The sequence below is a fragment of the Rhodotorula paludigena genome (assembly GCF_050403205.1).
Source record: "Rhodotorula paludigena JCM10292 DNA, Rt_paludigena_JCM10292v1_ctg4, whole genome shotgun sequence".
Taxonomy (NCBI): domain Eukaryota; kingdom Fungi; phylum Basidiomycota; class Microbotryomycetes; order Sporidiobolales; family Sporidiobolaceae; genus Rhodotorula; species Rhodotorula paludigena.
Genome location: NW_027481454.1, coordinates 1 through 25135, shown reverse-complemented (window position 1 = coordinate 25135; position 25135 = coordinate 1). Strand labels below are relative to the sequence as shown.

The 25135-nt window shown below is 63.7% G+C and overlaps 10 protein-coding genes across 10 annotated transcripts; 5 read left to right on the top strand and 5 right to left on the bottom strand.

Annotated features, from left to right (window-relative positions):
- Positions 1 to 256: 256 nt before the first annotated feature.
- RPN2 (proteasome regulatory particle base subunit RPN2) lies at positions 257 to 4064 on the top strand (the record flags this gene model as incomplete). The annotated part of the gene is made up of 11 exons (XM_076646230.1): positions 257 to 275; positions 340 to 454; positions 562 to 752; positions 806 to 963; positions 1032 to 1184; positions 1246 to 1695; positions 1754 to 2180; positions 2238 to 2485; positions 2545 to 3210; positions 3291 to 3476; positions 3543 to 4064. The coding sequence occupies 11 exons, from the start codon at positions 257 to 259 to the stop codon at positions 4062 to 4064; spliced, it is 3135 nt and encodes a 1044-aa protein (XP_076507986.1).
- Positions 4065 to 4155: 91 nt separating this feature from the next.
- Positions 4156 to 7660, bottom strand: JCM10292_004693 (uncharacterized protein; the record flags this gene model as incomplete). Its single annotated transcript, XM_076646229.1, has 13 exons — positions 4156 to 5023; positions 5081 to 5269; positions 5326 to 5498; positions 5555 to 5625; positions 5686 to 5860; positions 5918 to 6034; positions 6090 to 6207; positions 6260 to 6339; positions 6394 to 6441; positions 6506 to 6712; positions 6775 to 7388; positions 7449 to 7521; positions 7646 to 7660. The coding sequence occupies 13 exons, from the start codon at positions 7658 to 7660 to the stop codon at positions 4156 to 4158; spliced, it is 2748 nt and encodes a 915-aa protein (XP_076507985.1).
- Positions 7661 to 7905: 245 nt separating this feature from the next.
- Positions 7906 to 10720, bottom strand: JCM10292_004692 (uncharacterized protein; the record flags this gene model as incomplete). The annotated part of the gene is made up of 4 exons (XM_076646228.1): positions 7906 to 9868; positions 9934 to 9999; positions 10121 to 10178; positions 10552 to 10720. The coding sequence occupies 4 exons, from the start codon at positions 10718 to 10720 to the stop codon at positions 7906 to 7908; spliced, it is 2256 nt and encodes a 751-aa protein (XP_076507984.1).
- A 365-nt stretch (positions 10721 to 11085) lies between these two features.
- RTC6 (mitochondrial 54S ribosomal protein bL36m RTC6) lies at positions 11086 to 11634 on the top strand (the record flags this gene model as incomplete). The annotated part of the gene is made up of 2 exons (XM_076646227.1): positions 11086 to 11556; positions 11623 to 11634. The coding sequence occupies 2 exons, from the start codon at positions 11086 to 11088 to the stop codon at positions 11632 to 11634; spliced, it is 483 nt and encodes a 160-aa protein (XP_076507983.1).
- Positions 11635 to 11901: 267 nt separating this feature from the next.
- JCM10292_004690 (F-box protein) lies at positions 11902 to 14872 on the bottom strand (the record flags this gene model as incomplete). Its single annotated transcript, XM_076646226.1, has 11 exons — positions 11902 to 12144; positions 12213 to 13072; positions 13130 to 13197; positions 13257 to 13304; positions 13366 to 13496; positions 13549 to 13856; positions 13910 to 13951; positions 14015 to 14106; positions 14167 to 14438; positions 14504 to 14688; positions 14752 to 14872. 11 exons carry the CDS (start codon positions 14870 to 14872, stop codon positions 11902 to 11904), a joined length of 2370 nt encoding a protein of 789 aa, XP_076507982.1.
- Positions 14873 to 15831: 959 nt separating this feature from the next.
- On the bottom strand, positions 15832 to 17499 carry JCM10292_004689 (bZIP transcription factor; the record flags this gene model as incomplete). The annotated part of the gene is made up of 2 exons (XM_076646225.1): positions 15832 to 17102; positions 17226 to 17499. 2 exons carry the CDS (start codon positions 17497 to 17499, stop codon positions 15832 to 15834), a joined length of 1545 nt encoding a protein of 514 aa, XP_076507981.1.
- Positions 17500 to 18252: 753 nt separating this feature from the next.
- On the bottom strand, positions 18253 to 19150 carry GET1 (GET complex subunit GET1; the record flags this gene model as incomplete). Its single annotated transcript, XM_076646224.1, has 4 exons — positions 18253 to 18464; positions 18600 to 18782; positions 18843 to 19008; positions 19067 to 19150. The coding sequence occupies 4 exons, from the start codon at positions 19148 to 19150 to the stop codon at positions 18253 to 18255; spliced, it is 645 nt and encodes a 214-aa protein (XP_076507980.1).
- Positions 19151 to 19269: 119 nt separating this feature from the next.
- Positions 19270 to 20766, top strand: SUA7 (transcription factor SUA7; the record flags this gene model as incomplete). Its single annotated transcript, XM_076646223.1, has 5 exons — positions 19270 to 19429; positions 19507 to 19548; positions 19751 to 20169; positions 20260 to 20573; positions 20637 to 20766. 5 exons carry the CDS (start codon positions 19270 to 19272, stop codon positions 20764 to 20766), a joined length of 1065 nt encoding a protein of 354 aa, XP_076507979.1.
- A 339-nt stretch (positions 20767 to 21105) lies between these two features.
- JCM10292_004686 (uncharacterized protein) lies at positions 21106 to 22833 on the top strand (the record flags this gene model as incomplete). The annotated part of the gene is made up of 5 exons (XM_076646222.1): positions 21106 to 21182; positions 21488 to 21581; positions 21658 to 22090; positions 22219 to 22326; positions 22391 to 22833. 5 exons carry the CDS (start codon positions 21106 to 21108, stop codon positions 22831 to 22833), a joined length of 1155 nt encoding a protein of 384 aa, XP_076507978.1.
- Positions 22834 to 24657: 1824 nt separating this feature from the next.
- On the top strand, positions 24658 to 24866 carry JCM10292_004685 (uncharacterized protein; the record flags this gene model as incomplete). The annotated part of the gene is made up of 1 exon (XM_076646221.1): positions 24658 to 24866. A coding segment is annotated over one exon (209 nt), but the record flags the coding sequence as incomplete, so codon positions are not given.
- Between the last annotated feature and the right edge of the window lie 269 nt (positions 24867 to 25135).

The window sequence follows — 25135 nt, the reverse complement described above, 5'->3', positions numbered from 1 at the left end:
GTCATCGAGTCGGGGTGATGCTGACGCGAGTGAGCGTACACCCTGCGGAGCGCAGGCCAGCACGGAAAGGTCACGCAAGCGAGGAGACGCGAGGCGGAGGTGGAGCGAGGTGGACCGGAGCACAAGTTGTATAGCTCAAGTCGCCAGGCGCAACACAGACTCGTACAGACCCAGACTCGCTGAGACTGGCACAGCGTCGAGGTGGTGGCAGCGAGAGCGGCGGTGCTTCGCTCACCTCGACACCCTTCACGCCGTCATGGTGCAATCCGCCCAGGGTGAGCCAGACTTGGGCCAGACTAGCTCGAGAGCACCTACTGACTGCATCCCACCCGCTAACAGGCCTGCTCTCGCTGCTCGACGAGCCCGAGGCCGCCCTCCAGGCGCACGCCCTCCGCACCGTCAACGCCCGCATCGACACGTTCTGGACTGAAGTCGCAGACCATGTCGTCAAAATGTGCGTCTGGCTTTCTCTTGCGAGCTGGTCCCCGGTCCAGACGAGCGAGTTGCCGTCGACTTGTCTTCCCCGCTGACGACGTCCTTCCTCGCCGTCCGCGTTGACAGCGAGGCGCTGAGCGAGGACACGGCTTTCCCGGCGCGTCAGCTGGCGTCTCTCGTCTGCTCCAAGGTCTACTATCACCTCGGCAATCTCGACGAGGCGCTCGCGTTCGCCCTCGGTGCTCAGAAGCTCTTCGATGTCGAACTCGCCGGAGACGTCTCGCCCGCAGAGGCAGAATACGTCGAGACCATCATCTGTGCGTGCTTAGTTGATGAGCTTCACGACCAAGTGCTGATCCTGCCACAACAGCCAAAGCCATCGACTCGTACACCACCTCGCGCTCGCACAACGCTCCTTCCGCCAGCGCCGTTGACCCGGCACCTGTACCGCGCGATGTCGACGCTCGCCTCGAGGCGGTTGTCGAGCGCATGTTTGAGCGATGCGAGCGGGATGGCGAGTTCAAGCAGGTGCGTGCTTCCTCTGCGTTGCTCCCCTGCCACTCCTCGCTCTTTGGGCTAACCCGTTTGCTGGACAGGCTCTTGGTGTCGCTCTGTCGTCGCGGCGACTGGACGTCGTGCAGCGCATCTTTGACAAGACTAAGGACGCGAGCCTGCTTGAGTGGATCTTGAACCTGGTGGTGCGGGAAGGCGTTGCGGTCGGCGGGCAGAGCAGGAGCTACAAGAACGAGGTACGTCCTCTTCCGCACGTCTTGAGTGAGCATAGCACGCTCACAGACGAGCCGCTCGCAGATCCTGCAACTCCTTATCAAGCTCTTCGAATCCCTTCCGTCGCCCGACTACTTCGCCATCACTCAGTGCTTCGTCTACCTCAACGACCCGTCGCTCGCCTCTTCCCTTCTCTCGTCCCTCCTAAAGCTCGACTCGACCGCATCCGAGGCGCCGGCAGACGACAACGTTCTCATCGCGTACCAGATCGCGTTCGACCTCGCCGAGACGGCCACGCAGGAGTTCCTGCAGGTCGTGCGGACATCGCTTGCCGGCCCGGCGTCGGCGCCTGCGGCAGTCGAGGGCGCCGAGGGGGCGCCCGCAGCGGCGGAGGAGTCGAAGCCGAAGGAGGGCGCCGAGCTCCACCGCGAGCGCATCGTCACCATCCTCAGCGGCGAGGAGAGCATCAAGCTGTACCTCGAGTTCCTGTACCGCAACAACAAGGCCGACCTGCTCATCCTCAAGGGCACTCTCGTGCGTTCTCGTTCTTGTATGTTCCTCGTTGCCGTATGCTGACGGTCGTACATTGCAGGACGCCCTTGAGCCGCGTAACTCGATCTACCACTCTGCGATCTCGTTCATGAACGCCTTCGCGCATGCCGGCACGACGTCGGATCTCTTCCTGCGCGAGAATCTCGACTTCCTCGGCAAGGCGTCCAACTGGTCAAAGTTCACGACGACGGCCGCGCTTGGCGTCATCCACAAGGGCAACCTCGCGCAGGGCAAGGCCATCCTCGAGCCGTACCTCCCGCTTGCGGACGGCGCCGGCGCCGGCCCGAGCGGCAGCGTCTACTCCGAGGGCGGGAGTCTGTACGCGCTCGGCCTCGTCAATGCCAACCACGGCAAGGAGGACATCGTCAAGTACCTCATGGACACGATGAAGACGAGCCAGGACGAGGTCATCCAGCACGGCGCAGCGCTCGGTCTCGGTGTTGCGGCGATGGGCAGCGGTAACGAGGGTGCGTCTCGATCCGTCTCTTCCTCTTACGCCGTGGGCTGACCTCTGCATTCTGCAGAGCTATATGACGAGCTCCGCACCGTGCTTTTCAACGACTCGGCCGTCGCGGGCGAGGCGGCCGGCTACGCCATGGGTCTCGTCATGCTCGGCACTGCGTCGGAGAAGGCGCTCGACGAGATGCTCCAGTACGCCCACGAGACGCAGCACGAGAAGATCATTCGCGGCCTCGCCGTTGGTATTGCCTTCCTCGTTTACGGCAAGGAGGAGGGCGCCGACCAGGTGATCGAGACGCTCATCGGCGAGGCGGTGCGTTTCCTTCCTACTTTCCTCGTCTTGTGAGCCGTGCTCATGCTCAGAGCCCGCAGGATGCCATCCTCCGCTACGGCGGTATGTATGCGCTCGCGCTCGCCTACGCCGGCACGGGCAACAACGGCGCCATCCGCAAGCTCCTGCACGTCGCCGTCTCGGACGTCAACGACGACGTCCGCCGCGCGGCCGTCACGGCGCTCGGCTTCATCCTCTTCCGCAACCCGACGCAGGTGCCCCGCATCGTCCAGCTCCTCAGCGAGTCGTACAACCCGCACGTGCGCTACGGCTCGGCGCTCGCGCTCGGCATCTCGTGCGCCGGCACAGGTCTCGAGGACGCCATCGCGCTGCTCGAGCCCCTCACGAAGGACCCGGTCGACTTTGTTCGCCAGGGCGCGTGCATGTCGCTCGCCATGATCCTCATCGAGCAGAACGAGACGTCGCACCCTAAGGTGGCGTCGTCGCGCGAGATCTATGAGAAGATCCTCGCCGACAAGCACGCCGACCCGATGGCCAAGTTTGGCGCCGCCCTCTCGCAGGGCATCATCGACGCCGGCGGGCGCAACGTCACCATCTCGATGCAGAACAAGAGCGGGAGCGGCAACATGCCTTCGATCGTCGGCATGGCGCTCTTTGCCCAGTTCTGGTACTGGTTCCCGCTCGCGCACTGCTTGAGCTTGGCCTTCACGCCGACTGCCATCATCGGCGTCAACAAGGACCTCAAGGTGCGTCCGGCGCCCTGTCTCTGCTTCGCCCGACTTCCAGAGTCACTGACCGCTTGCTGATCCGCTGTTCCACGCTGCAGATCCCCAAGTTCGAGTTCATCAGTAACACGAAGCCCTCGCTCTTTGCCTACCAGCCGGCGACCAAGCCCAAGGAGAAGGAGACGGTCGAGAAGGTCAAGACGGCCGTCCTCTCGACCACGGCGAAGGCGACTGCGCGTGCGAAGGCTAAGGAGGCCGAGCAGAAGGGCGGCGACGACATGGAGACGGTACGCTGTGGTCCTCGACCGTCCCGTTGCAGAGAAGAAATAGCTGACCTCATGCTCACACCGCAGGACGAGAAGGCGGCCGACGAGAAGACGGCGAATGACGATGCCGAGATGAAGACGGACGAGTCGAGTGGCAACGCCGAGGCGTCGACGTCGTCGCCGGCCAAGAAGGACAAGGCGGCGCGCAAGGCGCCCGAGCCCTCGTCCTCGCGCCTCGAGAACCTCTCACGCGTCACGCCCGCCCAGCTCGCCTACATTTCGTTCCCCTCCGACGCCCGCTACGTCCCCGTCCGCCCTGTCAATGCCGGCTTGCCGTCGTCTCCAGCAACGGCGGCGAGCACGGCGACGCGCACGGCACCCGCGGTCGGCAGTGGAGGCGGGATCCTGCTTGTGCGCGACACGCGGCCGAGCGAGGAGGAGGACCTTCTCGAGCTCACGGTGCTGCAGGCGATCGACACGAGCGGCGCGGGTGCGGCAGCATTGGCAGCGGGCGATGCGGCGGTCGCTGGAGGACCGGGCGTCGATGAAGATCTGCTGAGTGGGCCGATCGCGGACGTGCCGCCGCCATTCGAGTACAGCGACTGGTGATCGTCGCCCGTTGCTCACTCGCGCCATCCCTTGTAGACTGTCTCTACCTCACGCATGCAAGAAGTCGAATGAACTGCCAATTGCGTATCGTCTACTTCTGGGCGAGTGCTGCGAGGCGCGGCGATCTATCAACCAGGACAGACCAGCTAACGATGCGGTCTACGAAGATGCTGAGCGGCGTCGCCGTGTCCTCCTCGCTTTGCCCGTCCTGCTTCTGTGCACTCGCCCGTCCGGCGTGCTCGACACCCTTCGCAAGCAGATCGAGCAAGGTTTCGGCAGCCTGCTCGGCTTGCGAAAGCGCGATCACGAATGCGCCCGCTGTGATATCGCCGAGCAGCTCGAGCCGCTCGCGCGCGCCGCCCGCTTCGCTGCCCACGCCCGTGTCGCCGTGAAGCTGCGCCAGCCAGCTCGGCAGGTCAAGGAGTAGGACCTGCGAGACGAACGTTTCGAGGAGTGGCTGCCGATTTGTCGCGTCGAGCGGAAGGGCGAGAAGAGCTGCGCCGGCGCCCTCGAGGTTGCTGTAGGTGCGCTGCATCGACACAGCATCGCCGATTGCAGAAGGAAGGAGCGAGAAGAACAGGGGAAGGAGCGTGTTGCGCAGGAAGGCGGCGGGTGAGAGGGACTGGTCGAGGGCGGCTGAAGTGACGGAGGCGAGATTGGCCGGTTGCGTTCGTGCACTCGAGCTGGGCGGGGCGCACACCTCAGCGAGCGCGACGCGCAGCTGGTCGGCAGGCGTCGGCGCGACGACATCTGGCCAGACGAGCGCTGGTTCGACGGGCCGAAAAGGCGCGATGAGCTTGAGGATGCGTACGCGGTCGAGTGGTTGTGTGGGTGCGGCCGAGTCGAGGAGGTAGCGTGCCAGCTCTGGCGCGACGAGTTCGAGAACAGGCGGAGGCAGGGAATCGGAGGTGACGAGCGTTTGCAGGAGGTCTAGCATCGCGGTCTGCTGAGTCGACGGTCTGTAGCAGGTCCGGAGTCAGTAGAGAGAACACGATTCGGCGCTCGAGTAAACGCACGGCGTTCGTCCGAGCTTCTCAATCAGCCAGAGCAGCACGCCAGGCAGCGTGAAGCGCAGCAACTCCTGCAGAAAGTACGAGAGCGCATCGCGGAGATTGTCGAGGTCGACCACGCCAGCTTGGCACGCCCTGAGCGACTGCTTGAGGATTGTCGGCGCGACGCGGAGTAACGTGCGGGGATTCGTCGCGCTGCACGTGCGAAGGGGTGAGCAGGCAGGGGCTTGCAGTCGGGCGAAGGTGCGTACTGCATGAGGTCATCCGAGATTCCTTCGCCGAAAAGCGCGCCGATCCAGCCGCTGATGGTGCTTCGCTCGTCGTCGCTGAGCGTGGGCAGAGCGAAGACGGCGGACGAGGCAGGCAGCCAAGAGACAAAGAAACTTGTTGATTGGCCGAGGTGCCGGGCGAGGTTGTCGTGGAGCTGCGTTTATTTGATAGTGAGGAAAGGTGCTGGTGCACGGTACAAAGAAGGCGCACCTTGAACCGGTGCACAACAATCTCCAGGAACAAGACCAGGCTGCCGTATCGCTCGATCGGGTTGCTGTCACCTATTGCGGACGATTGGATGAGCTGGATTATTCAGCCCACACTGGGATAGCGAGACGCACCGAAAGAATCCTGTGACGTGTCAACCGAGTCAAGCAGCTCGCGGACCGGGCTGAGAAGCTCGACAGGCTCGATGTGCAGCAGCAAGACAGCGAGGGCGTCCCTGTGCTCGACAAGGACATCGCAAGCAAATGCCAGTCCCGGTAGGTCATTCGACTGTGCTTGCGATGCGAAGCTCTGAATGAGAGAAACCGTCAGTGACGGAGACAAGCCGAGGAGGAATCGCCTGCTCACCTCAACGATCGCCTTGGCAATGGGCTGCTGCAAGGCATACGAGCCGAGAAGCTCTTCAAGCAGGTGTTTTACGTCGTCGGGACTTGCACCGCTCAGTCGGTCGGAGTAGTCGGCAGCCTGTTGCAGGAGGTCAGAACGGCGCAAAGGGGAGCCGAGCAGGAGAGAAACGTACCATGAATGGCTGGACGTCGCTCGTATCGAGCTGCCGTGAGATTTCAGCCCCCTCGTCTGGCGAAAGCAATTCATGCTGGCAAAGCGCGGCGATGAACGAGTCGAAGGTGCTCGTGGCCCTGCAAAAGCTGGTCAGCGTGAAGAAGAGGTGGAGTTGAAGGATTGACGCACCCTTCGACCTGCATGCCTTTGCTTGACTCCTGCTCGTCCCCTTGCAGCGCCCTCATGGCGCTCACGAGTGGGTCGTGCAGCTACGGAAATGATGTGGTCAGCAGGATGGCTTATTCAGAACAGCGCGGGCATACCTGCTGCAATCCTGGCGCGCTCTGCACCTGTTGAAGAACTCGAGGAAGCTGTGGGGCAAGCAAGCCATCGATCAGTCCGGCGGATGTGACGGCTTCATTTGATCCCACTCACTTTGGCGAATAGCCAGGACTCGAGCACGACGTCCTCCCTGTTTGCCCCTTGAACGAGTTGCACACACGCGCGAATAAATTCGGCAAGAGTGGACGAGAGGGCCTCATGCGTGGTCGAAGATCGAAACGGTGCTTGCGCGACGCGGTAAGCGAGAAGGGCGGCGAGACGTGATGTGATATGCCGAGTCGGAATGTACGGGTGCATTACCTGTTTCAGTAAGAAGTCAGTGAGACGCGTCAGACGCTGATGCAGTGCCCGGCGAGACGCACCAGGTCGGAGACAAGCAGGATCAGATCGGGTCCAACAGCACCCCGACAAACGAGGTCGAGATTGACTGGTGCCGGCATTCTCCGACGCCCTTTTGCCGACAGTCTTGCGAGAGCAGACTGCATCGCCGCCTGCAGCTTTGCCTCGTCGCGGCCGGCAGACACGCCTCTCGCTTGCGCGAGCTCCTCGACTCGTTCGCGCAGAGCTGCGGCGCACTGCTCGAGCAGCACTTCGTCGACAGAGCCTTTGGCCAAGCGGTGCGGCGGCTCGGTGACGAAGCGGGCGAGCCAGATCGCAGTTGACGAGGTAGAAGACGGGTTGGAGAGGATGAGCGGGACGATACGGCCGAGAGCCGTGACGAGTCCCTGAGCTGTTTGTTCGCCATTCGACGCCGAGTGACAAGGCGCTTTTGGTGATGCATTGAGAGCTTCGAGAACGCCTGAGAAGATGGCTTCGGCCGCCGGGAGGGAGAGATCGGTGCGAAGGGTCGCAGCGTAGGCGGTGTACCCTGGACGAGTGATGTGACCGGCATAGTCGCTCCGCAGCGCTGCTCGCAGGTACTCGATGACGAGCGGCGACGGGACCTTCGCAGTCCCGAAGAGGGCGAGCAGCGAGTCTGAGTGGGGTGGAGATGCAGGTCAGCGAGTTCGCCAGGCGACATCGTGAAAGTGCGCACCAGTCACCTCCAGCTCGAGCTCCGTGGTGCTCTTGTCGAGCTCTGCAGTCGCCTGCCGGACCAACGAGAGCCACTGCAGGGAGGCAACCTCGTCAACTAGATGAGCGACTCGACTAGGCGACAAGAGTCCGTACTGTGGCACTGGGCAGACCACGAGCAAGACAGGCGCGTGTGACTGCGTCTATCGAGCGCGGCACGCCCTCTACGGCCATGCCGGCGAGTTGAACAGAATGCGTCGAGCGGCAAGAGGTGGTGCTCCCCCTCAAACCAGGCGGAACACACCTCTTGCCCTGTGCAGGGTTCCAGGCTAGAGCGCAACTTCGAACGTCCGCCACTCTACTCAGTCCAGAACCGCAGAGACTGCGAAAGATCAAAGATTACACATGCAAGGCCGAGAAGGAAAAGGAAGAGGCTGCAGACAGAGGGAGGCACGGGTCGTCTACGCGTCTAGCAAGCATCATGCGCGCGCCTCGTGGATCCCGTCCTGCACCTGCCCGTCGTCGCCGTAGACCCGCGACCCAGTCTCGGGGTTGCCCTCGACGAACGCCTTGACGCACCGCCCCATCGTGACCGACGCGCGCGAGATGGCGTCGGTGCGGTAGAAGTTGTCGCCAAACGGCTTCTGGAACGCGCCCGTCTTGCCGCCGAGGTCCTTCCTCCGCTCGGCCTCGCGCTCGCCCTGCGCCCGCACCGCCTTGACCGCGTCGAGCACGCTGCTCGGGCGCTCGAGGTCGCCGTACCGCACGAGCGTCGGGCACACGTCCCACATGCGGTCGCGCATCGCGCCCGTGTCGTCGTACGGGAGCGTGTGCCCGAGGACCTCGGACAGCGCGCGCACGATCTTCCAGTCCTCGCGCGCCGCGCCGGGCGGGGGCACCGCCGCGCGGCCGAGCTGCGTCCGCCCCTCCGTGTTGACCCACGTCGTCGACTTTTCGGTGTAGGCGCAGCCGGGGAGGACAACGTCCGCGTACTGCGCGCCGACGTCGCCGTGGTGGCCCTGGTAGACGACAAAGGCGTCGCGCGGGATCGCCGACGGCTGGAAGTCATCGGCGTTGAGGAGGTAGACGAACTTGGGAGTTGCCTTGGCCGCCTCGCCCGACGGGACGAAGCCGACGTCGTACGCCGCTGTCCGCGACGCCGCGCGCTGGAGGACGTTGTAGCCGACCCACTCGTCGTTGACGAACTTGGCCTGGTTCTGCTCGACGAACTTGGCCACCTCGGCGTATACCTTCGCGCCGTCGGCGTGCTCGGCAACGGCGCTGCCGACGATGATCATGGGGCGCTTGGCGTCCTTGAGCTGCTTGGCCCAGTCGCCTGTCTTGCCGTTCAGGACGTTGCGCACAGCAGCGAGGTCGGCACCAAGGTGGTCGTAGCCGAAGGTCGAGTCGAACTCCTCGCCGATGAGGGCGCAGTCGGTCTCGTTGCGGAGCCACGTCTTGCGGAGACGGGCGTTGATGATGGCCGCCTCGTGACGCGGGTTGGTGCCGATGAGGAGGACGCGGTCGGCGTACTCGACGCCAGCAATCGACGAGCCAAAGGTGTAGGCGCCGCGGTGGTCGACACCGTGCGCAGGCGGGAGGGAAGCGAGGACGCCGTCGTGGGTCGTGTTGTCCGAGCCGAGGCGGTTGACGAGGTCCTTGAGCGCGACGAGCGACTCGGAGTCGGCGAGCGCGCCGGCAACACCCTGAATTTCGTTGCCCTGCGCGCCCGATTGCGCGAGGCCGTCCTTGATGGCGTGGAGCGCCTCGGGCCAAGTGACGGGCTGGAAGCGGTCGCCGACACGGACGAGCGGCGTGTTGAGGCGCTGCGTCTTGAGACCGTCGTAGGCGAAGCGGGTCTTGTCCGAGATCCACTCCTCGTTGATGTCGTCGTTCAGGCGGGGCTCGACGCGCATGACGACGAGGCCACGCGAGTCGATGCGGATGTTCGAGCCGACCGCGTCGAGAACGTCGATCGACTCGGTGTTCTTGAGCTCCCACGGACGCGCCTCGAACGCGTACGGCTTCGAGGTGAGGGCGCCGACGGGGCAGAGGTCGATCACGTTGCCCGACATCTCCGAGTTGATCGTCTTCTCGATGTAGGTGCCGATCTGCATGTCGTTGCCACGGCCCGACGTGCCGAGGTCCTGGACGCCGGCGACCTCGTTGGCGAAGCGGACGCAGCGGGTGCAGTGAATGCAGCGGTTCATCGAGGTCTTGATCAGCGGGCCGAAGTTCTTGTCCTCGGTCGCGCGCTTGCCCGTGATCTCGTGGAAGCGCGTGCGGTCCGAGCCGTAGCGCATCGACTGGTCCTGCAGGTCGCACTCGCCACCCTGGTCGCAAATCGGGCAGTCGAGCGGGTGGTTGGCGAGGAGGAACTCCATGACACCCTCGCGCGCCTTGTGCACGGTAGGCGAGTTGGTCTTGACCTTCTGGCCGGGCCTACATGTCGAAAGCAGGTCAGCAAAGTGCAGAGGTGGAAACGTGAGGGGCCAGCGAGAACGGACATGGCGGGAAGCGCGCAAGACGCCTGGGGCTTGGGCGGGCCGGGGGAGACCTCAACGAGGCACATGCTACGAGCAGAATATGCGTCAGTCGGGCGAGAGAGCGTGTGAAGACGGAGAGCGGGAGGGAGAGATCGAAGTCCTCTCCCGCCGCGTTCTTCTCGTCTTTCAAGCGCGTACGGAGGCTCACCGGCAATTTCCTGCGATATTAAGGCGGTCGTGATAGCAGAACCTAGGAATAGTGGCTCCTGGAGGGGTTAAACGTGCAAGAAAGGGTCAGCGAGAGTCGCTCGAGGAGGACGAGAGGATCTGCTGCGAGGCGACGGGCGTGCGCGACTCGGAGGGCGGCGCAGCTGCATCTACTGACAGCGGAGACGACGCCGGCTTGCGCGCAGACCTCGACCAGGCGTGCCAAGGTGACCAGGGCACTGCCCCGCCCAGACGGTGGAGACTGCCGTCTCCCCCATCCCACGGCACCTCGTACGGCTACTTGAGCCGCCACTCTGCCCTGATACCCCAGCAGCAGCCCGGAGAGCCCGCCAGAGGCGCAGGCAAGCGAGTCGTGGCGAGACTGCAACCTGTCGCCAACGGTTGGTTCGGGCAGGCGAAACGGCGACGCACCGGCCTTCTCGCACGCCTGGATGAGGGCGGTGCCCTGGGGGACGGTGACGGGGACACCATCGATCTCGAGGGTGATGTCTGCGCGGCGGGGCTGGGTGGTCGAGAGGGCGCGGGTGGCCTCGAGGGCACGGCGCGACGAGGCGATGCGCTGCCGGGAGACGCGGAGCATCGTGGGAGGCGGGGCGGGGCGGGGCGCGAGTGCGGTGTCTGGCGTGCAGCGGCTCTGCGTGTGCCCGGGAGCGCGGCGGCGGAGGCGAGAGGCGGCGGCCGAGAGCGAGCGAGCCTCTGAGACGGCGACGAGAGACGCAGCCGGCCGTCAGCCCCCTCTCCGCCCTCTGGACTTGCAAGAGTAGCACGAGTCTCCTCAGAACGTCTCAGACAGGTACGCTGGCTCCCACGCTGCCCTTCTCGCGCAGCTTGCGACTCGACGATGCTCACCTTCTCCTCCTCGCCCTTCTCAACCGACCCGATCTCCCTCGCACCCGCCTGCGCCCTCGTTTGAACTCTCTTGTGACACCCGTGCACTCGCCAGACATGCTCTCCGTCTCGCGCCACCCGGCGCGCGCCCTCCGCGCCTCGCTCGCCTCGACTCCCTCGCGCTCCCTCTCGTCCCTCCTCACCCCGGCCTCGCACCCCGCCCGCTGCGGCTGCGCCCGCTGTGCATCGCGCACCTCGCCCGTCTCGACCATCGTCCAGACTCCGACCCAGCCGGGCGCCCTCGCCGGTCAGTCGCGCCCCGCCTCGCGCCTCGCCCCGAACGAGGCGTCGCACCCGCGCGGCTGCGGCTGCGCGCGCTGCGCCCCGCGCGCCGCTCCCGCCGCGAGTGGCATCGTCGGCGTGCCCAGCCGGCCGAGCGCGGGCGCGAACGCGGCGGCCAAGGCCGTCGGCGAGCACCGCGGGTACAAGGTCCGCTCGAGCGTCAAGAAGCTGTGCAGCGGGTGCTACACCGTCCGGCGGCAGGGGACCCTCTTCATCCTGTGCCAGAACGACCCCAAGCACAAGCAGGTGGGTCTTCGCGTCATGCTCGTGTCCGTCTTCTCCGTCCGACTGACACTCCCTTCGCTCTCGCAGAGGCAGGGATGAACGTGGCGTCGACGTGTTGTATCACCACTCTTGCACCTTGTAACGACTCCTTCCTTCGCATCCTTTCTGTGCCCTCGGCTTTTGCTAGCTACACAATCGGAAGCTGCCATTCTCTCCGCTGGGCCAACCTCGACTCGCTCGCACAGCAAGGTCAAACGATGGGGCAAAGACGGCACAGACTGCAAGCGACCCTCCCCTGCGACAAGCACAACAAGCGACTCGTCCCCTTGACGTCCCCTTTGCATCGACCCGGCACGTCAGGCGCATTCACTCGTCCTCGTCGCCCTCGTCCGACTCGAACACGCTCGCGGGGCGCTTGCCCTTTTTCTTGCGGGGCGCCTCGTCATCTTCGCCGTCGCCGTCCATGTCGTCCTCGTCCTCGTCGTCATCGTCCGACAGCGGCTCGAGCTTCTCGGACTTGTTCCGGCGGATGACGATGCACGGCGGGTCGAGTGTAGCCGGCGGGCGCATGCGGCCGAGACGCTCGCCTTCGCGCTTGACGAGCGTGAGCTGTAGCGCAGTCAGAAACGAACGCAGTCAGGCGTGCTCGCTATTCGGAACAGAGCGTGCGGACTCACGAGGTTGAGCCACGCGGGCCTGCCGCCGCGCGCGTGCACCTTGCGGCGGGTCGTGGCGGCGTTCTCCCACTCGTACTCGCGCAGGACCGATTCGACGTGGTCGAGCTCGCGCTTGCCCGCCGTCGCCGGGTCGAGGTCGTTGAGCTCGAGGATGGCCGACATGCCGCAAGCGACCTCGAGCGGGAGCTGGAAGCGGAATTGCGGGTCGCGCTTCAGGTCCTTCTTGTGCTTGAGGCAGTCGGCTTCGTTGTGCTTCTCGTGGGCATGCTCGAGCACCTCGACGAGCGGGCCGAGCCAGCGCTTGTTGGGCGAATCCGCCGTCGTCGTGATCGTCTTGTAGTGTTGCCACGACCTCGATTGCTGCGGATCCCACACGTGATGCTTCTGGTCCCTGACAGGGCAGTTCTTGAAGCTGCAGCAGACGAACGAAGTCGCGAGAGCGAAGAAGTCGTCGTGGAGATCCAGATTGCCCTCGTCATCGCCCGGATTGCGCTTCTTCGGATCGACCGTGGCTTCAAGGATAATGGCACGGGCATGCATCCCGAGCTCGAGGCGGTACTGCTCGAGCTCCTCCTTGATGCCGTCGAGCTGCCGGAGCCAATCGTTCTCGGCGACGGTCTTGTTGGTACCCGGCTCCCAGAGAGCCTTGACGGCGGGAAGCAGAAGGAAGTCGACGAAGAGAGGAGCAAAGGGGCGCGCGGATGCCGAGAGCGACTGAAGGAGGCCGTCGTAGTGCTTGCGAAGCGACTTCTGCTGGCTGAGCTGGCGTTTCCAGGGATCGTGCTTGTCTCTGCGCTGTTGGGCGAGAGAGCGCTGACGGTCGAGCAGCTCGAGTATCTGAGGCTTGATGCGCGACCATTCTGTCGCAAGCTGCGAGGGTCAGCGGTTTGTGTCAGGAGCGCTGGAAGACTACGCACCGTCCTCGGTGAGCGGCAAGTCGCTCTTGACGAGCTTGTTCGAGTTCCACGACGAAGTATCCATGAACCTGTCACGCTTCCGGCGCTTCAGCTCGTACATAGCGCAGACAAGGTACGGAAGACGTACGAGCGCGGGTCGTAGTCGAGGTCGAGGGCGAGGACTTTGCGCCTGATCCTGCGTGGCCGCGGAAAAGGGTTGGTCTGCGGCTTTGGACAGGGCAAGCGGGATCACATACTGCGTGGGTCGACCGTCGGAGCTGTAAAGCTTGCGGTCCTTCTCCCGCTGTGCAGCGCGCGCGGTCGCGTCCCGAAGTGCACGCTTCTTGTCCTTGACGTCCCGGGAGACACAGCTGAGCGTTTCGCCATCCTGTAGCCGGTGTCAATCAGCCCCTCGTACGGCATAGACATGGTCAACGGACCTGCTGGTACTGCATCAGGGCCACCTTGCGGTCCGCGATGAAATTGACAATGCGCTGCGAGGGTCTTGCGGAGTCGCCGTCGTCGTCGATGTCGCTGTCGATGTCTTGAAGCTTGCTCCAGCGCTTGGAGGCGTGCACGCGCTTCGAAGAATGCCTCGAGCGGAATCGGCGGAAGCCTTCGCCTGAAGGAATGAGCGAGGGTGAGGGAAGGTCCGGACGACCCTCGGCGATGTCGCTGTCCTCGTCCTGGTCTTCAAGGTCCCGCAGGACGGCCGAGAAGTACTCGAGGTCGTCCACCGAAGCGCACGCTATCGGTATCGCTGGTCAGTATCAGTCCCCAAAACCCGGCCAGATCACGTACGTAGAGGAGTGGCAGTGCCATAGGTGTGGCCGTAATCGACACCTGTACCGACCAAGTCAGAGTCGGCCCGTCGAGTCGCTCATCTCACAAGCATTGCTAACGCACCGGGCGTGCGGATGACACAGTCGATGGCGAGAGGGTGCAACTTGGCCTTCAGCTTCGGATTGATACGGTCGAGCGTCTCGAGCTTGACGATCCTGGTAGCGGCGCATGAGCCCTCGGGACTGCAGGAAGAAAAGGAAGAGAACGGAACGCACTTGACCTTGCGGCAGGTCTTACAGAGTCGCGAGCGGAGGAAACAGTCGACGACGATCGCGCCTTTGTGACCGCACGACTGGCACACATCGTCGAAGAATAGACTCGCGTACTGCCACTCCTGAATGTCGCCCTTCGCGAGGTCCGGGAGGTTGAAATCCTTGCGCGCCTCGACCCAGAGGCGCTTCGACGCCTTGGCCGTCAACAGCGCGCGGTATTGCTTGTTGACCTGGCTGAGGGAGAGCAAGTCGGGCGTATCGAGGTGCGAGAAGATCTGCAAATCCCATGATGTGCGGTTCAGCGAGGATCTTGCGGACGACGGGGCGAGGGTCGACGCACCTCGACGACAAGCTCGGGGGGGAGGAGATCGAGCAATGTCGGACCGCCCTTGCCGCCACCGTTCCCCTTGGCTTTGCCCTTGCCTTTTGCCTTGGCTTTGCCCTTGCGCGCCTTCTTGCGAGGGTGCGCGTCCTCGTCGCTCGAGTCCTCCGTCATGCGGGCCGAGGCCTTGCCCTTCTTTGGGGCTGTTTTGGTGGGCAAAATGAGCCTCCTAGTCGAGTCTGGCAACGCGGGAGACCGCGACTCACCTTGCCGCGTCAACTCGGGCGACTCGTCGAAGCCGTCCTCGTCGCTCGACGACGCGGGCTCGGCGTAGCTGAAGCCAGCCGCAGCCGCCTTGCGAGGACGCTTGCCAGACGTCGAGCTCATTGATGCGCCCACGTGTGGTGACACGAGGTGTGTGCGGAGTACAGCTTCGAGGGGGGGTCGCGAAGGAGCCTCGAGCTCTGGCGATGCGACGGCTTCGTATCGAGAGCAGCGAGACAGTAGACTTTTCTGAGCGTCGAAATGGACAGGCAAGCGGAAAAAGAGGACGTGGAAGAGCACAGCGAGCGGAAGGGGATGCAGCCGGGATCTCATCGGGATCTCTGGCTCTCGCACTCGCGCTCGCATGCGGCACGAAACATGCTCAGAAACACACGAATTGCGCAGACAACGACGACGAGGTGGGGAGCGCTAACTAAAGAAGGACGCTGCTACAAGCCAGCTAACCTAATAGCTCCTGCTGCCAATCTTCCCTTCCTCCGCCCTCCCTATTGTCGATGCGTTGCCGAGTCCGTGCGCTACGATCATGTGCGTCTCGGAGGTTTTGTCGGGTCTGAAGTTGGGAGAAGGGCACCGTGCCGGCCGAGGGCAACCGAGCGACGAGGGCAAAACTCCGTGGACGAGCAAACTCAATGAAGAGGTCGTCCACCGGTGCCGCTCGTACGACCGCGCTCTTGCCGAGGAGGGGCTTTTGTCGCGCCGGCGCGGTCGATGTGGAGGCGGGCCGGGCGAGGAGGGAGGAGAGAATGGATCCCGAAGGCAGGCGAGGCACAGAAGGCGGGGAAGCCGACGGCGAGTCGGAGGGCGAAGGCGAGGGCGGAAGAGTACAGACATGTACAGGTGGTAATGACGAGAGGACGGACGAACGCGCAGAGGGTGGTGTTTTTGATCTCGAGGTCGGGACCTCGAGGTTTATCTGGGGTTTTGCGCGTGTTTTTGGGGTTGAGCGTGTCGTCGAATGGTGTAGTAGTCGATACAACGTGTCGCACAGTCTCCGCTCGTCGGTCCGCGTCGTCGTCACCCTCGCCTCTGCACGGCGTCGCCGCTCGATCGTTGGCTCGCGCTCAAGCGTCCACCCCCTCGTCCTCGCCCTCGCCCTCGACCGACAACCTCCTCCTCTTGCTCGTCTCCTCCCCGCGCAGCTCCTCGTTGGCCCGCCTGAGCTCGGCAATGATGCTCTTGAGCATCTCGTTCTCCTCCTCGAGTCCCTTGACGTAGGCCGCCTTCTTCGCACGGCTGTGACGAGCAGCGAGCGTGTTGGCCTCGCGGCGCCGCGCCGCCTCGTCGATCGCCTTCGCCTCGGGCGGAACCTCCTCGCCACGTGCCTCGGCGCGAGCCCGCTTAGTGCGGAGGCTCTTCGGCACGGGCTTGGCGGACGTGCGCGAGTCGACCTGGTATTTGCGCCGCTGAATCGGCGCGTCGAGAGCGATGCGAGCGCCAGCAACGGCAGGCGCCAGTGACGCGGAGGCACTCGGGGCCGACGGCGAGACAGCACTGCGAGCCGTCGAGCGCCGGGTCGAGCGCACAGGCGAAGCGGTCGATAAGGCGCGCACGCCGCGACGAGCGGCAACGTCCGGGTTGAAGTCGCTGTCATCCGGGTCGTCCTCCATTGGCACGGACGCCTCGGCGTCGGAATCGAGCGCGGGCGTAGCGGGCGGCGAGGGCGGGCCAGCGCGTTCGATCGCTGTCTGCTGCGTCTGCGACCGAGGAAGGTTGGGCAGCGCGGGGAGGTTGCCGAGTTGCGGGAAGAGCGCAGCGGTCGAGGCGAGCGGCGGCGGGAGAAGCGCGGGCGGCGAGATCTGGATGTCCTGTAATTCGGTCGGCGCGATCACCGGCGAGTAGATGGCGTCCGGGTCGGGCTTGATTTGCTGGACGAGTGGATCGAAGAGGTTGAGATCGCGCAGCTCCGGGCTGACGCTGCTACCCGTGCTGAAGTCGCCGTTCTCAACCCAGGCAGGCGAAACGTCCGAGAACGCCGGAGAAGCGTCGTATTCGCCGCCCGAGTTCGAGAATCCGTAGGCATAGGCGCTGCCCGGAGCATCGAACGGCGAACCCTGGTCGAAAAGCGGCGATGCGAGTCCGGCGTCGAACTCGAGTGCACGCTCTTGAGGCTGTGCGAACGAGAGCGAAGTCGTTGCGGCGGGCATCGGAGCGTTGACGTCCGGGAACGACAAGGGCGCGCGAGTGGAGGTCGGGCGCGAGGCGAGCGGGATGAGGGGCGGGCCGTAGAGCGGCGGGAGCGCCTCATTCGCTAGCTGTGGCTCTTCGATGAATACGGGTTCGGCGCAGGCGGCCGGTCCGAACAGATCGTCGTTGACGAATTGGGCGAGGTCCGCTGGTACGAGAAGGCGAGCCCAGTCAGCAACGGGCGGTGGCAAAGCGGCAAACTCGCTCGTGCCCGCAGGTGCGCATTTGGCGGGGGTCTGAACGGGGGTCGAAGGGAGACTCGTTGACTCACAAGGCGTACACGTCTGCTGCTCCTGAGAGATGGAGGCCGCGTAAGCCCCGCTTGCGCCGTCTCCGAAGAGCGGGCTCTGCGCGCGCAGGGTAGCCTGCGACGGCATGGTCGGAGCGAAAGCGTCGTGCCCGAGCTCGTAGGGGCCCTCACGAACCTCCCGACCGCGTGCGACCGAGGTGACTCGGTGCGCCCCCCACCCGTTCTCCTCCTCCCCCGTGCCCGTCAAAGACGGGTGGGCCGGCTGAGCGCTACGGGCAGTGCGTGTGAGAATCATGCTGGACCTCGTGCGGGTGTCGGGAGAGCTCACGCGAGTCTGATGTCGGTCGTCAAGTTGGTGACTTGGTTCGGGTCGATCAGACTCTGCTGGGCAGGAATGATGGAGGGATGGGAGGGGTGAAAGGGTGGCCCTGGAGAGTGCTTCTGCTGGTCTGTGTGCCCGACTGGATGTACGGGCGGAGACAGCTGCGGGCAGGGTAGAGCGAGAGGAGGAGCCGTCGCGCGCTCTCGCGGCTTGCCTTTCGCCGGTCTCGGGGCACTGCGATTTATGTCGGCAGAACCCGCCGTTCTGGCTGCCATGTGCAGTGCAGCACGCATCAGGCTCGCAAGGCGCTATCCAACAGCACCATAGTGTTCATCTTTTCCGAGACTTCCGTGGCTGTTGGCTGTCTACCTCGCCGTACTTGTCTGCTACGCCCATTGAAGCTTTCACTTTGGACTCCTGTTCTCTACTGGCTGAGTCGCATCGATGTGGGCGGCTTTGTGCGCTGTGCGCGGCGGCGTCGCGTACAACGTTCCACAGGCTCGGGCATCACAGCATTGGCGCTCGTCTGGCGGCTCGAGGCAGCTCGGGTAGTGCATCTGCCCTGAAAGGAGGGACAGAAAGATCGGCTGCTAGCATTGCGGCCGTTTCATTGCCGCTGTTCGCCTTCCGCCTCTGCTTCGCGTGCAGTAATTCCGCTCTCCTGCATCATTTCTCAGGGCGATCTTGCTCAGTACTAGACGAAGTGGATGATACAATGAAGCCCGACTACAGCTCGTCCTTTACCTTCTCCTCCCCGCCCGCGGCCGTGACGCCAACCTTGACCTTCTTCTCGCTCTGCTTAGCCTGCTTGACCTGCTCTTCGGCGAGCTGTTGCACCGTACGTTCCTCGGGTGTCGGAATGAAGGCGACCACGGCCGTCTTGATCTGGTTGAGCGTGCGGCGGCACGCCATAGTCCAGACTGTCACGGCAACAGCGCCTGTGGATGGATTGTGTCAAGTCGTGCACCCTTCGGTATATGTGGCACCGCGCCAGCAGCGGTGAATTCACAGTGAGCGCAACTGCACACGTGTGTGACTGCTGCCGGAGAATGGGAAGCGAGAGGAGAACTTACCAGCCGGAGCACTCGGGCAGCTGAGCCACCACCCCAGGGGTCCGAACCAGCCCTCGGGGAGCCAGAACACAGGAGCCTTGCGGTTCCAGCTCGATACAATGAATGGGAGGACAGTCGTGACGACCCAGAGAGCTGATTTGAAGGTCGAGGCGAACTTCTTGCGGTGGGCGGACGAGCCAGCGTCTGATTGAGCAGGACGAGCGGGTCAGTTCAGGCTTCGAGATGCAAAGAGAAGGCACGTACTCAGCGTCTCGAGCTCTTGTACGGCCTTGTCGAGCTTGCGGCGGATGCGAGCCCACTTGCTGAACTCGTCCTGAGAGCTGGTCGCAGCGAGCTCTGCGCGAAGCTGGAGAATCTCGGCCTTCTTGCTACTGTTCTGCTTGCCCGTGGGCGAGAACGGCGCGTACACCTGCGGACACATAGGTGAGCTGGACGGCTGGGACATGACGAGGAGATCGAGGACGCACGAGGTTGGCGAGGGCGTCGGATCCGACCCACGAGATGACTTCGATGACGAGCGTGGAAAGGAGCAGCCACAGCATCAGCTCCATCGTGAAAGCGCGGTCGACGGGTCAGTCGTCTCGGGGAGAGGAAGCGTCCTTGGTCCTCTCGTCCGGCCGTCACACTCAACTCTCGCTCGGACAGGCGGGAGCGTGCTAGTCCCCACAAGATGCAGCAGGCCTTCGCGCTCAAGGTCGACCCCGACGCGCCCGCCGCGCCGCAGGAGTTCCGCCAGGACCTCAATGTCCGACTCACCTGCCCGGACTGCGGCGACCAGACGGAGCTCATGGAGGAATTCAGCTCGGGCGACCTGGTGTGTGGCAACTGTGGTGCGCCTGTTCCCCGCACGGTCTCGCGAGATGTGACAGGTGCTGACTTCGCTCTCTGCGTTTGTGGCGCTCGACAGGTCTCGTGCTGGGAGACAAGGTCGTCGACACGCGCTCGGAGTGTGAGTCTCTTCGTCCCTCGGTCCCCTGCCTCGCTCTGTGTCGTGCGGGTCGAGGGCCGGCGAGGCTCGCTGCGCAACAAGCAGGAGCCGCCGTCTCTCAGACGAGTGCTGCTTCCGTGCGACTCTGCTTGAACTCGCTTGTATGCTTCGAATTTGTATTGAACATGTCTTCCATCCCTCCTTCGCGTTCCTCGCAATCCAGGGCGTTCATTCGCCGACTCTGAGGGCGACGACCCGTCTCGTGTCGGAGGTCCTGCCGACCCTCTGCTCGACAGCGCCGAGCAGCTCAGTACGGTCATCTCCTTCAAAGACAACAACACGGGCGTCGCGCGCTCGCTCCAGATGGCGGCTGCGCGCGTTGCCAAAGACCAGCAAGGCGGCAGCGGGCGCGACCTGCAGAGTGCTTTCCGCGAGATCGCGACCATGTGCGAGGCGATCAGCCTGCCGCGCAGCATCATCGATACGACCAAGATGCTCTTCAAGCGCGTTGACGAGGAGAAGGTGCTGCGGGGGAAGAGCGAGGCCGCCATCATTGCCGCCTGCATCTTCATTGCCTGCAGGCAGGGACGGGTGGCGCGCACCTTCAAGGAGATAGTCGCGTTGACTAACGTGTCGAAGAAGGTACGTTCAGCCAATCGTTTCAGACTCCCTCCGTCCGCGTGCGCGTGCCTGCGCCATGCTTAGACGCTGACTCTGCACTGTCGTCTTCAGGAAATCGCGGCCGCATTCAAGCAGATCGACAAGCTCTTTGACACGTCCTCCCCGCATGGAGCAGCGTCTACCGACCTCGACTCGCTCATCTCGCGTATCTGCAACCACCTCGCCCTCTCCGTTCCGCTGCAGCGCGCCTGCTCGCTCACCGGCCAGCGCGTTGTGGACGATGGCGTTCTCGCCGGTCGCAACCCGATCACGATCGCGAGCTCTTGCATCCTATTTGTCTCGGCACTGTGGGGCCAGCGAGTCGACCCGAAGGAGATTGCGAAGGTTGGTGGCGTGCAAGACTCGACAATCAGGACAGGCTATCGGTGCTTTTGCTTTCTCGCCGCGTGTAAGGTGCATGGGTTTCAGCTGGCTGACTTGCCTTGCAGTCTGCTGCTCACAGTGAAGGAGCGCATTGTCGACCAGCGATGGTTCGACGCCGACCGGCCAGACGACCAGCGCGCAAGCTGGGATCGCGTTGCCCCTCGCACCGCGACGCCGACCGTGACTGTCGAATGAAAAGACCCGTCTTGACGTCCTGTACCGCATACCATCCTCATTCGTTCCGCATGTCCCGTCGCCTCTGCAATGCATCTCGTTCTGTTGTTCCCTTTCTCGGGCCGCAGCCGCCTCGTAACTCTTACGAAGGCAAGAACAGAGAGTGAGGCGACGTCGAAGCCGTCCGATTGTGCGAGAGGCGCCGCGGATTTGCTGGAAACGGTGCCCGGGTCGGCCACCGCCCGCGGGCTTCCACTGCGTTCGGCACACTCCTGGCTACATCACCGCGTCTCTTCTCCTCCTTCATCCTCTTGCTCACTCCGTTCCAGCGTTGCTGCTTCATCTCGACCACGACAGAGCATGGCTCGCGACTACTACCAGGTGCTCGGCGTCTCGAAGGACGCCGACGATAGCAAGATCAAGTCTGCGTACAAGAAGTGAGTACGGCGCTTTCCTGTGTGGCGCTTGTTCGGTCGGCGGTCCTCGAGGCATTGTGCGGGCGCCTGCGGGCTCGAGCAGCTCCTCGAAGGAGAGGCGGGCGGAGAAGGCATACACCCCCACTTGTATCGCCGTCTCGATGCTCGCCTTCTTGGCTCGCAGTGCGTTTCGCGAGGCTCGTTGACGAGCACTTCAAACACGAACCCCCAAGCTCGGGCTGGAACAATCAATGCTGACGCTGTCCTTCCCCTTCACCCCCACTTTCGCTCGCCTTCGATCTCGCCCCACCCCTCCCCTCTTGCAGGCTCGCCTTGAAGCACCATCCCGATCGCAACAACAATTCGGAGGAGGCGGCGAAGAAGTTTAAAGAGATTTCCGAGGCGTACGAGGTATTGATCGTGCGTCCTCCGCTGAAGTCGTTCTCTGCTGTCGACTCCGTAGGCTAACCGTCTTCTTCGATCACACGCTGCGCAGGATAAGGACAAGCGCGCCGTTTACGATCAGTACGGCGAGGAGGGCCTGAAGGGCGGGTTCGCTGGTGCGCAAGGCGCCGGTATGAATGGAGGCTTCAACCCCTTCGCAGGCGGCGCAGGCGGCTTCCCCGGCGGCACATCCTTCTCCTTCAGCAGCGGCGGCATGCCCGGCGGCGGTCGCGGCGGCTTCACGCCCTCCGACCCGAACGACATCTTCGCCCAGCTGTTCGGCAGCATGGGCGGCGGCATAGGCGGAGGAGGCGCAGGCGGTGCGCGGCGCTCGCGCGGTGCCGGAGGTAACCCGTTCGGCGGTATGGGTGGCATGGGCGGTGGTATGGGCGGCGGCTTCCCCGGTGGATTCGGCATGGACATCGACTCCGACGACGACTTTGGCGGGGCGAGCGCGAAGAAGCCGCCTCCTCCACCTGAAGCGAGTGCGTCCGTTTAACTCGGCGATCACATTGTGTCATGTCGTACTGACTCTCTTTCTATCCTCTCCGCCTCCATCGCCGTCATTTTCCGGCTCTCGCCTGTTACTCTTGGGCCGCTACTCTGCGCATAGTCAAGCCGCTGCCCATTTCGCTCGAAGATCTGTACAAGGGAGCGACGAAGAAGCTGCGCGTCACCAAGAAGCGCATGAGCGGCCAAGAGGAGGCGAACGTCCTCGAAGGTGAGCTTCTCTACTTCCGGGTGTTCCTCTCGCTTGTCGTCGACTGACGCTTTCATTTCTGCAGTCGCCATCCGACCTGGCTACAAACCCGGCACCAAGATTCGGTTCGCAAAGGCCGGCAACGAGATGCCGGGCGGCGCACAAGACGTCGTCTTTGTCATCGAGGAGAAGCCGCATCCAACGTTCAAGCGCGAAGGCGACGATCTCGTCTACACGCTCAAGGTGCCCCTCGTGGACGCGTTGGCGGGTCCGGCAGGCGGAGGCAACGCGAGCAAGACTCTTACGCACCTCGACGGGCGAAGCGTCAGCTACAACGTCCCTTATCCGCGTGGCGGCGGATCGCCTCTCAAGCCTGGGCAGGAGATTCGCATTGCCGGCGAGGGCATGCCCATCACGCGCAAGACCGCGACCAAGCCCAAGGGCGACCTCATCGTGCGCGTCGAGGTTGTGTTCCCCGATCGCGTGTCGTCTTCGCAGGCCGAGGGTATCCGCAAGGTGCTCGGCTGATCCGCTTGTTCCCTACTCTCTTCATGTCGTCTTAGCATCTGTTCTGCAAATCCCCGTCGCATACCCCTGTGCCCAGTCGTTGCAGTACCGCTCTTCCCGCAGTAACCGCAGAAAACCCGCTCTCTCTCTCTCTCTGTCCCGTAGTCCTACTGCTGCAGCGTAGGAATTCGTTACAGTGTATTCTGCTTTTTGTGGATGATGCCTCTGCGCCTGCGCGCTCTGTAGTGGCTGCCATGGACTGCACAATGCGCTGTGGCGGGCTGCGGCTGCCCTGGCTGAAACTTGTCCTGTCTTTTGCCTCGGGCCGAGTTCAGCTCGATCCGTTAAGCAATTTCAGAGCTTGGTCTTTACAGATGATCAAGTGGAATTGGCTGGTACCGGTACCTATCAAAAGGAAGCACCGGACACGAGAAGGTGAACTGTCAGCAACTGTGTGGGACACTTGCAGATATGGGCCAATCCCTGAGCTGGTGCTCCCAGCAGATGGCTGGAGCAGCTACAAGATAGGTCGTATCATGCAAGCGGATTTTTGTTGCAACAGGTCCCTCTGTCTTTGGCCTTCTCAACCTCCTGCACACCCACAAGCTCGAGCAATCCGGACAAATCCTGTGCATGCTTGCACAGCGGTTGTCTCTTCAGTCTATGCAGCCTTCTGTGTCTCTCGGCATGCACATTGGTGCAAGATGGAGACCTTCAGAGGTGCAGTCCTGATGCTCACTGTTGCATGTGCCGGATCTGCCTGCCCTACAAGAAAGGGTCTGGCTGATGTGCAAGCTGACAATGGGTGTCTGAAGTGATTCTGAGCAAGCAGCAGATAAGGATGTGAAGTAATTACCAGCAATGGTGTTTTGGCAGTAAGCGCCCTGAGGCCCGCTTGAGAGGACGGTGAGGCTTTTGGTACTCCACTGAAGACTATGACCCCTGCTGGGCCGCCTCAACCTCCCTTCCCACTGCCGCTGCTTGTTCTGTGTGGTGCATGCACGTTTAGTCTTGCTACAGCGCCAGACCTCCACAGACCTCCGTAGGATGAATCCCTCTTGACAACAACGTCTGGCTGCTGTCAAATGCCCAGAGCAGGTTGTTGCTTGGGTGCATTGAGCCCGTGCAAGCCCATTTACAACTAGTTGTGATGTCCTCAGGCTTGTCTGACAAGTCCAAGGACTGCGTGCTAGTGCCAGCCTTGGGGCCTCAACTGCTGGGCAGGCAGGCGCGTGATGGCATTAGGGTGGGAAGCGTGGCCGTCTGGTTGCAAGGGATGCCCTCGCCGGCGTTGTGATTGTTGTTGGTGTTGCCGGTTGTGCCGCCGTCGGAGTTGCTCGGGCGGGAGTCAATGCCGCCGGGGCGAGGGCGCCGGAGGCTCGGGCCTGCGCAAGGGTGCTGGCACAGTCAGCACTCGCCATGCGCACAGTGGCGTGGTGCGGACCACATGGACCAACCAATGAGGGTGGTGTGTGGGGGCTCAGCGCATGTGGTCAGGGCGGTTGTCGTGCAACTTGGTGTGGCGCGCGCAGGGTGTTGTGAGCTGCATCAAGTTGACTCAGGGTACGCTGACTGGCCGGGCAGGGCGTGGATGAGCAGAGAAGAAGCGCACGTCAACCGGCTCGAGTTGGCCTCCGATCCTTTGCCGCTTGTTTGCAGTAGCACAGGGATGTACGCTCTGCCTTGCAACCAAATCTTGCTTGAACCGCTGCGCTGCGCTGGCCAACCCTGCGCCTCTTCGGGCAATCACTTGCTCCCCTCGTCTCTTGCCCTCCTCGTCTCGCGGCGCGCGCCCTCCTCGTCTCTCGCTCTGCCGTCCGTTGCAATCTGCAGTTCTTGTTCACCATGGTCACCTTCAGCCTTGCTGCTGTCATCAACAGCCCCGAGGACCTCCATGCCGCAATGGGCACCGCAACCAACTTTGCCTTGCGCGGGGTCATCGCCAGCGCGCTCCTCAGCCCGGCCACCATGATGGGCGGTGCCAGTCTGGGTTTGTATGAGCCCAACCTTGCGCCCAATGCGGAGGGCAAGTGCCCCGTCTGCTCGAAGCAGCTGTGCGTGGCCTTCCCTCCGCTGGTCTCCTCATACCCCGTCGCTTCCGCGGGGGGGGGGGGGGGGGGGGGGGGGGGGGGGGGGGGGCGGCGGGGGGGGGGGGGGCGGGGGGGGGGCGGGGGGGGGGCGGGCGGGGGGGGGGGGGTGTGGGGGGGGGGGGGGGGGGGGGCTGCAGGGGGGGGGGGGGGGGCGCGAGGAAGAGCGGGAACGGGAGCGCGCGGACGAGGGGCGTGTGGCGGCGGGCGCGGCGGAGGGGAGGAAGGCGGCGAGG